Source organism: Poecile atricapillus, chromosome 1 (assembly GCF_030490865.1).
Source record: "Poecile atricapillus isolate bPoeAtr1 chromosome 1, bPoeAtr1.hap1, whole genome shotgun sequence".
In the NCBI taxonomy this organism is placed as follows: domain Eukaryota; kingdom Metazoa; phylum Chordata; class Aves; order Passeriformes; family Paridae; genus Poecile; species Poecile atricapillus.
The window spans coordinates 32,404,638-32,417,636 of NC_081249.1; the positions used below are offsets into that span (position 1 = coordinate 32,404,638).

The 12,999-nt window shown below is 45.1% G+C and overlaps 1 protein-coding gene across 1 annotated transcript in view; it reads left to right on the forward strand.

Moving 5' to 3' along the window:
• Positions 1-5,117: 5,117 nt before the first annotated feature.
• Positions 5,118-12,999, forward strand: part of GABRG3 (gamma-aminobutyric acid type A receptor subunit gamma3) — a 291,784-nt gene continuing 283,902 nt past the window's right edge. The window contains exons 1-2 of the mRNA XM_058846360.1: positions 5,118-5,355; positions 8,478-8,626. Coding sequence (XP_058702343.1) covers positions 5,303-5,355; positions 8,478-8,626 — 202 coding nt within the window. The 5' untranslated portion in view covers positions 5,118-5,302. The remainder of the gene's footprint in view (positions 5,356-8,477; positions 8,627-12,999) is intronic.

The following is a 12,999-nucleotide window of genomic DNA, read 5'->3' on the forward strand; positions in this document are numbered from 1 at the left end:
AAAAGAGTTGAGAAGTGAATTAGAACAATTCAGCACTGTAGAGGAGGTGTGTGCAGGCTGCTGCCAAATTTCCTTCCTTGCACCCATTAAGAATGAAAGAACAAGTCAAATACAATGGCAGAGATTTTTAATTTCTGATACTTGAGCTGTGCCAGCTTACTTCAATGATGAATTTCAGCAACAATGTATTTTCTAAAGCTGAATACTCTTCTGTTATCTTGAGTTGTGTTCTGCCTTTTTCTAAATGGATTGTGCCCTCTGTGGAATAACTGAACATATTTATACAAAACTGAGGAAATAATGATTTTATGAAATAGTCTTGTCTTTCAAAAATTCTTACTCAACATCTAAGTTAAACTTTGAAGAAAAATGAATGAAACTGCTTTGCTCTTCATTTTATGCAGAGAAGATGAATGTAGCTCTTGCAGATTTTTTTAAATCTGGAGATAAAGTTCTTTGTAATAAGAATGTATTTCCCCTAATACTCTTGCTTCTCAGATTGGAATTGACACTGAAATGACAAAATTTCTTGAATCCTTTCTGACCTTTTATATGTTTTTATGTCACTACAAATACTTAAGTTTGGTCATTGCATGGTGACTCTCAGATGACATCCTCACTTTACCAATTTTGCATCTTCCACTATTTTTTATAGACAGTTGTTCAATTTTGAGAAGATAGAAAGATTGGAAGTTAGATTTTATGAAGCCCAAAGGACTTCTGAAGTATCTTCCAAGGATTACCCCTAATTTAGACTCAAATGCAAGTGGCCCATTCTGTAATGCAATGTAATTTCCTTTTCAGTGCCATCCTCAAAAGCAATTACCACTTCTCACTCTCATAATGTCTTAAAAGTTGCTGCTGAAATTAGTCCCTGGCTAAAAGCAAAGTAGAAAGGAAGAATATTGATTGAAGATACCAACTGATTTCAGTTAGATGGATTTGGAGAATTTTTGAGAATTCCTGATAGATTGCAATGGACTGGACCAACAGCAGGATAGGCTGGATTTGTAGACAGGAAAATAACTACACAGAGGGTGACCCCCCCATTATAACTTACCACATGTATGATAATAAATGTTGGAACCGGCCACCCAAGGCTGTTTTGGCCTCAGTGGATCTGGGCTCAGCTCTTCATTCACAGGGGGCTGGTGTTTTTGATGTACTCAGAACAACTGCTCAGGGGTGGTCTAGCCCCCGAGGAGCAGCCAGCCCTGCCTACCTGAGATGCCCATGCCTCTGCCAGACGTCTACACAAAGCTGCTGAAAAGCTTCAGCTTGGCAGCATCAGGGGGGATTCTCCCTGTCCTTGCCATGAGCCAGAGAGCAGAGAGCCCTGTGCTGAAGGACAGAACTGAGAGCACACAGAACGTTCTGATGTCCAACTTCCTGCCTAAGGGCTCCAGCAGGAGCAACAGAGACCTTCAGTCAGAATAAACTGGCTCAAGCCTCTCTGAAATCTCTAATAAGTCTTCAGCTGGAGGACTGCAGGAGCTGTAGGAGGTGGGTTTCAGGTCCTTCCTTCTTTGCCTCAGAGCAGCCCCAGTTCCCTTCTGTGCCTCTCATGGTATATAGGTAGCACTGGAGTGCCAGGAAAACCACCTGTAGGACTCTCCTTCCACAGTGAATCTCAGAAAAGTTCAGGTGCCCAAACTTTAGTGCTTGAGATGGGGTTCCCAGTTCTAGCAAGGGAGGAATTTGATATGTGAATCCCATTCCCTTCCTCAGCATTTCCCCCCTTATTTATGCTAACTAGATCCCTGCTGAGCTACTTTCAGAGACTCATACTTCCCTACTGCACAAGACATACCACGGAGGTGTCCCTCAGGCTGAGGGATAGTCATCTTCTGTGAAAATGGTGAGTCAAAATGTGGATGCATTTTGTTGTGCTGGAGAGTTGTTTGTTATTAATGAGAATATAAACATTTTACTATCATTATATGGCATGATAAAATCTTCTTTTGTTAAAACCTGTGCTGGATAGTCATGACCCTTACCTGAATATACAATTTGAAAGGCTCAGAAAAGGCAGAGTGTGCTTAAAAGTAAAATGAAAGCATGTGAAGAGGAGGAGCAGAAATGACCGAGCCATGAGGTGTAATGAAAAGTGGTGCTAAAGTATCCCTTTGGCATTAACACGCAGCTCACCGAGGACGACAGAAAGAAAGCCTTAAATATCACCTTTTCTTTTTTCTTACAGCCTGAAGACAAGGAGTCAATAATCAATGAACCATATTGCTCCCATCGAGCCTTGGGGATTTCTGACGCTCTGCAAGGAAAGAGGGGACACTCTGGGGGTCTTTCTCGAGGTCTGAGTGACTCGATGGCCACAAAAAGCTTCGGTCACGGCGCAGGGGTGACCGAGCGCTCTGCCGCCGGCTGGAGGCGGCGCGGGGTGGGGACCCGGCCGGAACCCTGGCGCTTCCCTCCGCCGCCGCCAGAGGATCCCGCCACCGCGGCAGGATGCGGTGAGGGCGGGATGGGGCTGGCGGGCGGGGAAGAGGCGGAGCGGCGCCCGGCGGAGCCGCCGAGGCGGGGAAGCCACCCCGGTACCCTCCGCTCCCGCCCGGGGGTCCCCGCGGAGCAGGGCCGCCGAGAGCGGGGATGCGCACCTGGACCTGCCCTCGCCATTTCTCCTCGGAAATCGCCGCCGGGGTGTCTCTCCTCCGGGTCTTTCTGCCACCTACTATCTGTCTCACTCGTGCTGCCCTCCCGGGAGGTGGCAGAGGCGCGGCGGCCCCCGGCAAAGCGAGCCCCCGGCCCGGGCGGCCGCAGCTCTTCCGACGCTGCAGCTCCGCCCCAGCTCTTCGCTGCTGGGCTCCCCGGCGGGGGTGCCGGGGCCGGGCTAAGTTTTTATTTATTCAGATTGAGTGCGTGTGTGAAGACACACATTTTTCTATATGGCCAGCGCAAGGGAAACCCCCTCCTTGCATGACGGGCGCTTCCCAAACGCGCGGGCGCTGCCAGCCGGGACGTGGGAAGCGCGGCCTGCGAGCCCGGAATGATGTTTGCATAATCAGCAGCCTTCAGGAAACCTTCGAGTGCCTGCGGACCGTGGCCGTGCGGCGGTGCCGGAGCCCCGTGCCGCCGAGACCCACCGGCGCTGGCGGGACTTTCTCGGGTCGCTGAGAGGAGGCTGCTTCCCTGTTCGCCCCGTCCCACAGCGCCCGTGTTCCAGCAAACTTCACACCAGCGCATCGGCGTGCTGCTTGACAGTCAGCATAGCGGTTCCTGGTGAAATCCAGGCAACCCCCGAACAGTCGCCGTCCATCACCTTTCTCATTTTCTCAGGGCAGCAGGCGGCCTGGCTGCCACCCGCATTTCTCTGCTGGTGGGGGAAAAGAGCGCAAGCCTTGTAACAAATGATTGTTAGCAATTCACGCTAACTGCAATTAGCCAAAGTAAACACGACAGAACTGCTGTATAATCTAGTAAAGAGGCGTTTAGGTTGGAAATAAAAAAAACAAACAAACAAAAAAAACACCCAACAAACCCCGAAAGGTGGAAAGAAAACCCCTAAAGTGAATAACTGAGAGTTAATTGCCTGACTCACGACAGATTTTCCTTAAGCTGGGTCGTTCCTTCAAAAATTAACTTCGGGAACAGAACTCCCTACAGCCAGCTCTTCTAGGCATCATGTAGGAGTTATTCTAAAAGCAAGATTGCATCTTCCAGCAATTTTTTTTTTTAATTAAACAATTAAAAACTACTTCCTCAGAACATGGAAGCTGTGTCTAAGGGAGAAATAGAAGATCAAAGATTTCCACTCCCGAGATTTCTGATCACAGGAAAGTGGTGACTCGCTCGCTGTACTTCTGGGCAGAGTTTTTTTGTTTCCAAATTACCATTACGTAAGTGAAATTTTGTTACTTCCCATTCTGAAAACAAAGGGGAATATTCCGATTACCCTGATGCCCGGTGCAAAGCTCCACACACCTGAAGAGAATCGAAGTGGCTAAAAATCACATCTGTGCTGTTACTAGTGGAGTAGAAAGACAAAAGTTGTCCAAACCCAAACTATTTTTGCTCTGAATACACTTGACTGTTGTCTCATTTCCGAGACTCACAGCAGAAAAACCTAATTTACTGCAAAGTTCACAATATACACGTTAGTTCATATAACCTGGTCTACAGGATCGTGTAGATCTCTCCCCGTGTATACACTTTTCTGGCATACCTTGTGCATATAAATGTGTATCCATGCATTCGTACAGTGCATGCAAACTTCTGCATACATCCACCTAGATACAGAGGCATACAGAAACACTGCCTTGCGTTTGTCTGTCTGTCCGTGTAAGCAGCCGCACGGATTACATGGATCTGCGCCTGTGTGTACATCGGGATGCCCGTCGCTCCGATCACCCCGAGACCAGCACCCGACTCCTCTCTCTCCGTCTGAAGAGAGCACCTCCAGCCCCGGGCGCTGGGGGGGCTTTCGGCAAGTGATTGTGGCGTTCGGGCGTGAGGGCATCCCGGAAAACAGCGGGGAGATCCTTCCACCGGGCTCCCTGTCTGGGCCATGGGGCTGGTGATGCTGGGGAGAGGTCCCGGCTGCCTGCCGACTGCGGCTGCCGGCTTTGCCGCTCCCCCTCTCCTGTATGCGTGTGTGTGCGCCCGCTGGGGCGGGGGCAGGGTTCACTTCCCGGCTCCTCCAGTTGCCGGCGAGGCGGGAACCTGTTGGGCAGGGAGCGGGGACGAGGTGCTCTCCGATGCGGGGCGGTCCCCGGCAGCGCTCCGGTGCCGCTCTGCGGGGCTGGCTGCGGGCAGGCGCTCCGCGGGGGGGGCAAGGTGCGCCCCTTCCCCCCGCCCCAGCCCGCCCCCCTCCCGGCCCGGCCCGCCCCGCGGCACCCGCGGCCCGGCGGGGCCCGGGCTGCTCCGCGCTCTGCAGCGCCCGGGGGGCACGGCCAGCGCCGGCCCGGGCAGCGGGAGCGCCCGCGCCGCTGCACCCGGCAACTGGCTGCCGGCAAAGGGGACGAGCCGCAGCTCCGTGCCCGCTGAACACCTGTCAGCCCGCGGAGCGTGATTTATACCTGGCCTCGGCAGCCTCTCCGCTGGGGATTTCCCTGTCGTTCCACTTCTGCTTTTTTTTTTTTTTTTTTTTTTTTTTTTTCCTTTTCGCCTCCCCACTTCCTTCTCGGAGCGTTGTGGAAGAGAGTGTTTTCTTCAGGGTATTAAGCTGAGAATACAGAGGAGGAGAGGCTCAGACCTTTACCTCACTGCCTCATTCTCCCTTCCATGTGAATATTCTGCAACGTTTCCTTCATCCTGCCGCACTTCTCACCTGGCCAGCGCTGTCCGGACCATGTCCGCTAAGCTCCTGCCGGTTTTCTTCCTCCTCTCAGTGTTCCACGCTTGGTAAGTCTGCGCTCCCCTCGCCTCCCTCCAGCCCTTCTCCTCTCTGCACTGGGGCTGGAGGGCTGAAGTCCCATTTGCCGGAGTTTGCACAATATTCGGCACCCAGGAAGAACAGTGGCCTCTTCCCACCTTCTTCGCGCCGTGCCGGGGCTCTATTCCCACACACGGCTTACCCCGCTCCCATCCCGAGACCCGCCTGGCTCCGCGGTGCGCCCGGGGCGGTGGCACCGTCGCTGTCCCCTCCCGGCCCCGCGCGGAGCCCTGTCCTGGACCGGCCAGGCAGAAAGTTTCCCCTCGAGCGGCTCTCGGCGCCCGGTGCCACGGCGGCTGGGGCTGCCCGGGCTCCCTCCCCTCTCGGCCCTGGCTTCCCTCCACGCCACCCCCGGGGCATCCGCGGGAGAGACCGGAGTGAGGAGCGAGAAGGAGAGTGGCGGGGTGCACGATCCCCGGGTCCCCGCCTCAAGGCCGGGAAGGGTCTCCCCGGTGGGGAACCGGTATCCACTGTTAGAGACCAGAGGGGCACAGCCGGCAGCGGCAGCCCTGACCTTTTGGACTTCGGTCCTTTTGGTTGTCCGGGGCTGTTGTACACCCTCACAGGATAACCCAGGCAAAGGGGTCAGCTCAGCTCCCCCCTGCAGGAACCACCACAAACCAGGCTACAGGCACGCTCAGAGGCCTCCCCCTCTCCTCCCTGGCAGCTTGCCCCACACCTGAGTGGTGTCTATCTCCTAAATCCCCACAGGAACTAGAGGATGCTTCATGTCAGCCTCCACAGCAAGTGTGGGACACACCTTTTGCAGGAAATAAACACTTTCCTGACGACGCCTCAGAGTCTTCTAGACTTCCTCCCTTGCAATTTATGCATAGTCTCTGTCTCCTTACAGAATCAAAACTGACAAAGAGTTTGGGGAAGGCATACAGCCTTTCTTCCTTCCCAGCTTGAGACTGGCTTGCCATCAGCCTGTCGTTATTTCTCTGGATGGCAGGAATATGATAGGAATTGGCAGTCACCAGTAGGGCTACAAAAGAAAAATGTAACCTCAAGTGCCCTGAAGGAGCCTAACTAGAGGCAAGCAATGGAAGGGAAATAATAACTTCTTAAGGAAGAAAGCAAAAAAGCTTGAAAAATATGTGTGTGTCTAATGTATTAGTCTGGTCCACTGTGAAACCTCTCCCACCTCCAGTCTTAATCTAGAAGATAGGTAGGGATTTTAACGGTTTGGAGGTACTTTCTAGGAAAGAAGCTGCTAGAGGGACATGATCTAAAAGGTCTGGCAGTGCTTAGTTAGACTCTTGTTAGGGACTTGTTTTAAAGCAGCATCGCCCTGAAATGGCAATTGTGATACTACCTGAACTCCGTTCTCATTTCCAGGTGCAGTCTGAATGCCTGTGGTAAAGTTATGCTGGCTGCAGCAGAAAAAGACGTATGATTTGTCCCTCTTTGCTATTAGCAATTCAGCACCACTGCAGAGTTTCAGCTCGGAAATATTAACCATGTATGTTCAGAGATGATGCCTCCTCCGAGAATGGTTCTGTAACAGCAGTATTAAAACACAGGGCTGGTCATGAATCTGATGGAAAAAAAAAGAATTCTCCCAAAATCCTCTTGAGTGTTTTAATGCTCATTGAGTGAATTATAAAAAGAAAAAAAAAGTCAACTTTTTAGAAAATACAGCCCAATAACAAAAAAGTAGTGGTTGTCTATTCAAAATTTCGTCTTAAGTTTTCTCTACTTTTACAACTCAGTTCTATGATCTCTCTGCAGAAAATCCTCAGGATCTAAGTTTAAAAATTATTTTTATATAGAAACTGCACCTAGAGCAGTTGAAAATTGTGAGGTCATGTTAAGTGATTCATGGTTAATCCTCAGAGGCATATTGGCGGTAGAGCAGTTTCAGTTTAAAGATCCATTAAATTCTCAAATAGTGGTCTTCAAGCAATGTGAGGGTTGATGATGCTCTGTGATTAAACCTTTATATTTGTGTCAGGTGTTTTTTATGTTCACATACAGTGTTTATCAAGTCTTCTGGACATCTGAAGTATTTTAAAAGACACTAGTGTCATTATGGAGAAAAGGAGAGGGAGAGAAAGAAAGTTGCAGTGATGTGTGTAGCACATCCCCTGAACAAACAAGGCTGATGCCTCTCCTTCTCCACTGCTTTGCACCTCACATAATTATTCACAATTATGTAAAAATGTTGCAAAATTATATCATATCCCCATGGCAGTTGTAGGTTGAAAAAAGATGTGATTCCTTCCACAGGTTCCACCACGGAGGTCATCTCTTCTCCTAATAATTTCATCTCAGTCTGTCATAGATTTTCTCCAGTGAGAGACATCAAACAGATTTGGTTTCTAAGATACCAAAAAATACATCTTCAAATCAACATTTTAAAGTCCGTGCACAAAAAGCCACGCAAATGGAATTAGTCTTGTGTGAAAATAGCTCTAGCTGTGATTTCTGGCCAAACTGTAGTTTCACCCCATTTACATTATTATACCCTTAAAATAAACATCATTCACCTATAAAGGAATAAAGTTTCAACTCTTGGAATAGTGCTGTTTTTAAAAAAAGTTATTGAAGCTGCAGAAAAATTCAGATTTATTTATGCAATGTATTTGTATGCTTGTGGTAATCCATCTTAAATTCAAGGAGAGAACTCTTAATACTAAGCCTTGTAATACATTGAACTCTGGAATTCGGGCACGGAGAATATAATAATTTATTAATAGGATAAAATGATCAGGAAGCATTAACAGATCTGAATTTTTAATACTCTTATTAGCCTTTGTGCAAGAGATGAATCAGTTGTCTTGGTGTATTAATAAAGTAATACTGCAGATGTTCGCTCTTTGTAAAAGCATATTGTAAACTAGTCAGAATAGGTTCATTAAAATACAGGGTATAAAATACTACTCTGGTAGCTGTATTATCTCCTAGAATGTAACTTTTTGAAGACACTTCCAGAAGACAATTTCTAAACTGTCAATCATGACTTATCCACAGATTCTCAACAATTGTTAATGGGAAAATCCTGTTGCACCTGTTGCACCCTGCTACACCCTGTTGCTTCCAATTTTAGTCATGTAAAATAATATTTATTTTTTCATTTGTTTTGCAGTTCTAGAAAGGTTGAAGAGGATGAATATGAAGATGGAACAACTAACCAAAAATGGGTTTTAGCTCCAAAAACACAAGACACAGATGTGACTCTCATACTAAACAAGCTGTTGAGAGAGTATGACAAAAAGCTGCGGCCAGATATTGGAAGTAAGTGCCTCATTCTGCACAAGTGAGGATAAGCTTCACTAGGTGCAGAGAAGACATGTTACTATATCCTGGAAAGTGTGCACAAATATCTGGGGAAGTGTAGATTAAGGTTTTTTTGCCTGAAGTTAATTTCCAAGTCAGTATTTTAAAAATGCTAATTCTCACAAGGAAATCTGGTGGTAGCTTAGGGTCCTAAAATTTGGTTGGTTTGTACAGAGTTTGTGTAAGGATATGGAAATGCTACTTATTAAGTATTCAGCTGTTCTTTGGCAGAGGAAAGAACACACCTCTTTTGTCATCCAGTCCATGCTGAAAATCCCACATGCTGAGAAGCAAACAAAACTTGAACATATTAAAAACAAAAAGTAAGACACAGCAAGAGAAGAATGTACACCGATTATCTTCAAAATATGATCCTGAAAGTTAAGTTCCTTAATGCTTAGTGAGAAGAAGGCAGTGGGATTTGCCTGTGTACAGGGCAACTCCAGAGATGATCTTCCACAAACCAGCAGATATCTCCAAAAAAATCTTATAGAATCAAAATGTCTTGTGGTCAGCACTAGCACATACTAGTACATATATGTACATACTAGTACATATAAAATTGAAATACGAGCCAGTAGGTACCTGTGTATAACCATCTTGGGTTATTTTATTGTTTTAATTTGTATAATGAGGTTTCAAATCAGTTGTGGTTCTTTTGTTTGTTTGTTTGTTGGGTTGGTTTTCTTTCCTTTTGTTTTCTTTTGTTTTTTTTTTTTTAGTGCCCCACCTATTGTAGTTATGTCATTTTTTCCTGGTTTGCATCCCTAGAGCATAATGGCTGTAGCACAACTGCTGCTCAGTTTTTTCACAGCAAGTTTGTATGACAGAAATCAGAAAGAATTTGTCATATTTTTTGTACCTTGCATGTGCTTCAGAATAAACTGAGAATGGGGAATACTCAAAACAATCACCTAATATAATTTGAATTTCCTAAATATTTGCAGGGATTAGAAGGAGAATTCCTACCATTGATTATAAGTGAAATTACTGTTTGTTAACGGCACATATATCAATACACTTTCTAGGTGATCCCTTTGTAACAGTTCAGAGGGAAGTAAGAGCCATCTGTATGTATTCATCATTACAATTATTAGTGTCTCATAGCTATACAATAATGCAACAGTTGCAGGTGGTATGAAAGAAAGGGTCTATTTGGTTCTTTTTTTTTGTAGCTATTACTTTGATTTTCCATAGTATTTACAAAGATCATATTTGATAAGTGTGTCTGTTTTTATCACAAGGTGACATTTATCTCTCTCTACTTAGTTTGTCATACTGGATTTAGCCATCTTTAATATCTGATGGAGAGGTGCTTTAATGCACTTTCCCACCCATATCAACATCTGGAAGACAGTCTCAGACAAATTTTTTGATTTATACACTGTGTCCTCAGATCACTGACTTAAGGCAGAGTGAATTACATTATGCTTACATGGGGCAAAGGAATCACTCAAAGTCCCCATGTCACTTGCCATAAAATCAGTAGAGGTCAGACATATCTTACAGCACTGGGAAGTCATTGTTACCAAAATAATTCCTTTTGTCTCTCCACAACATTTTGTAAATCCTGTTTTAGAGAAAGGAGTCAAATTACACAGCTCTTCACATATCAAACAGATTTTACAGCTCTCAGCTACATCTATTTCTATTAAGCATCTTGGTCCTAGGCCATTTTTTGTCTTTTAGATAGCAATCTGGCTGTTTCAGAACCTGAGCTGAGTGTTCAAATGCTGCAGAAGTTAGTTCATCTCTGCTTCCTTCCCAGGTCCCTCTTTGCACCTCTCCTACCTTTGATGCAGATAAATAACATTGCCCTTTTGAAGTTGCGGAGCTGTCGCATTTGGCAAGGAGAACACAAGGGGAACGCTAGAGAATCAGGCATTACAGATAACTTCCCTGAATTGCTGGCTGGTGCCTCACACGCAAGCACATCTTTTCCATCTGGGAGCTGGTTATCCTCCAAACAGGGTGGTTGACATGTCTTGGCAACAAAATTGTCTTGCTGCCCTGAAGTTCTCAGTATTAAGACAAATACTTTACAACAAAATACATACCAGCTAGAGCACAAGGAAAAAAAAAGTTAGTGTACCAGGTATCAGAGAACATTCAATAAGAAAATGCATGTTTTGGAAATTAGAGGAAGTATGGAGTGAACCAGTAGAAGAAGTGAGAAGTAATTCTCAGAATCAAGCAGAAGTTCAGCCAATACTGAGGGTTAAAGCCAGGACTAATATAGAGTCAACTTACTCACTAGGGCCTTTACACTAACATGGTAATGCTGGGAAGTAAATTTTCTGACCCACAGGACAGGGACACTCACCATTTCATGTCACACTGCTCTTCACTCAGTTTTTCAATCCTTTGTTGCAAATCTACTATTTCTAACAATGTGCAGGTTTAGCTATGGTCCTGAGGAAATGATCTTTTTTCTGGATGCAGGCAGAAGGACCTAGGGAATACTTTGCACTTTCTAAGATTAGGTTTGCCAGTTTCAGATCACTTGGGAAGACACTTCTGCAACCAAAAACTATGGAGAGAAGGAGAAGGCTGTGGCGAATAAAATGTATCAAAGTGCATGCTGGCACAGGCAGTGACTTCTCTGTGGCTTATCATCCTTCTCAAAGGCAACTGATATTTTGGCTAGCTCAGGTATGATTCCTAGCTGTTGCAGACATATTCTGAGTGCCCTTTTGCCATACTGTGGGCACTGACATTGTCAGCAATCACATCTCCTCCAGGCCAGCAGTACAGCCATCAGTGAGTGAATTGTGAGCACACAGCTACCCTCTTTCCACCTCTACCACCCAAGCACATCTAAACCAATGTAAAGAGTGTGTAGGTCACTGCTTGGATGAAAAGCTAGGATTTTTTTTCTTTTCCCTCATCCTGGCCTATATTTGACCTCAGCTTCCACGTAAATGCCTGCTGCTCAGATCATAGGCACAATCTACCCTCAGCACTTCAGGCATGACCTGCAAGGTTCCAAGCCAGGATTCTTAAAGAGTGGATTGAACAACCTAATATTAGGCAAAACAGTTTACCTGTGAAGGCTATTAGCAAAGTTATACCTTAACAGGTCCTGTCTCACTAAAAGGGGCCTTTGATCTTTGGAAACAAAGCAGTGTTCTACCAGCAGGGGAATGCCTGAGTGCATCCCCTGTGGCCACACACTTGGCAGAGTTCTTGTCTCCATAAATATCATGGCTTTTGAGGTTTTTTGTTTTGTTTTGTTTTGTTTTTAAATTGGTGGCATCTGGAAAGTTTCCATTATACCACAAAAAATACACGCCTTTTTGAATTGAAAAAAAAAAGAAAAGAAAGCACTTCATACTGAACAGCTAATAACGGTGTACTGATTAGATCAAAAAGAAGAGTGTTTTATGATGTAAAGCATCTTTTCACCTATTTTTTTACCAGCTGAAATTATTGATATGAGATACACAGGTCTCTTGCGTGGTATTAAAAGAATTCTAGAAAAAAAATCAAAACCAATTCAGATCTGCCTTAGTATCTCTTCCATAGGCAGGTATTCTGTGTTTTCTTTGAAAGTGCTTTGAAGTGAATGTTCAATGCACATGCATAATTTCTGACATGCAGTAAGACTTGCTGCCCTGCAAGTGTGCTTTTTCCCTCCCATGTCACATTGATTTAAATCCTGAAATTTAGCAGGACCGGGTTCTGGCCCTGAAATTTTTCTTCCTCTTTATTAGTAAAATGAAAACAGAAATATTAGGCAAACCAACAGGGCACAGAACAGAATGATGATAATTACAGCTAAAAAAATTCTCAGTTTCATTTAAGTTCTAGTGATAAACCAGATTTTTGTAATTGCCCTTTACTTTGATTGACAGATTTAAAATTTAAGTTACTATAAAAATCCCACCACACAAAAAAACAAACAAAAGGAAACCCAGCAATGAAGCAAAACACAGGTGAATTAAATGCCAGATGGCAAAACATATTTCCTTCAAAGTTAGTTTACTTTAGTGAAATCTTCCTTCTCCTCTTCCTTAATGGACACTTTAGACCACAACAAAGTTCTGGAAAATAAAAGTTACCTTTAGGATACTACATTGTTTCAAGCTTAACTTTATATGGAATATAAATTGTCTTAGAAAATTTGTAACAGTGAAATAAAGTAAAAGGTTTGCCCGTCACATTCCCTGAGTAAGCTTATATGTGGAAATTTAAATGCTATCCTTTTTTGCATTGTGGAAGTTACCTTAACCATCAAAAATTTGGTATGTGAGAGGTTTCTGAAATGTGCCATTAGCAGTGGGAGGGAAAAAAGTCTCACCCTAGATCAGGCTTAGAGTGGCGAAGTAGAA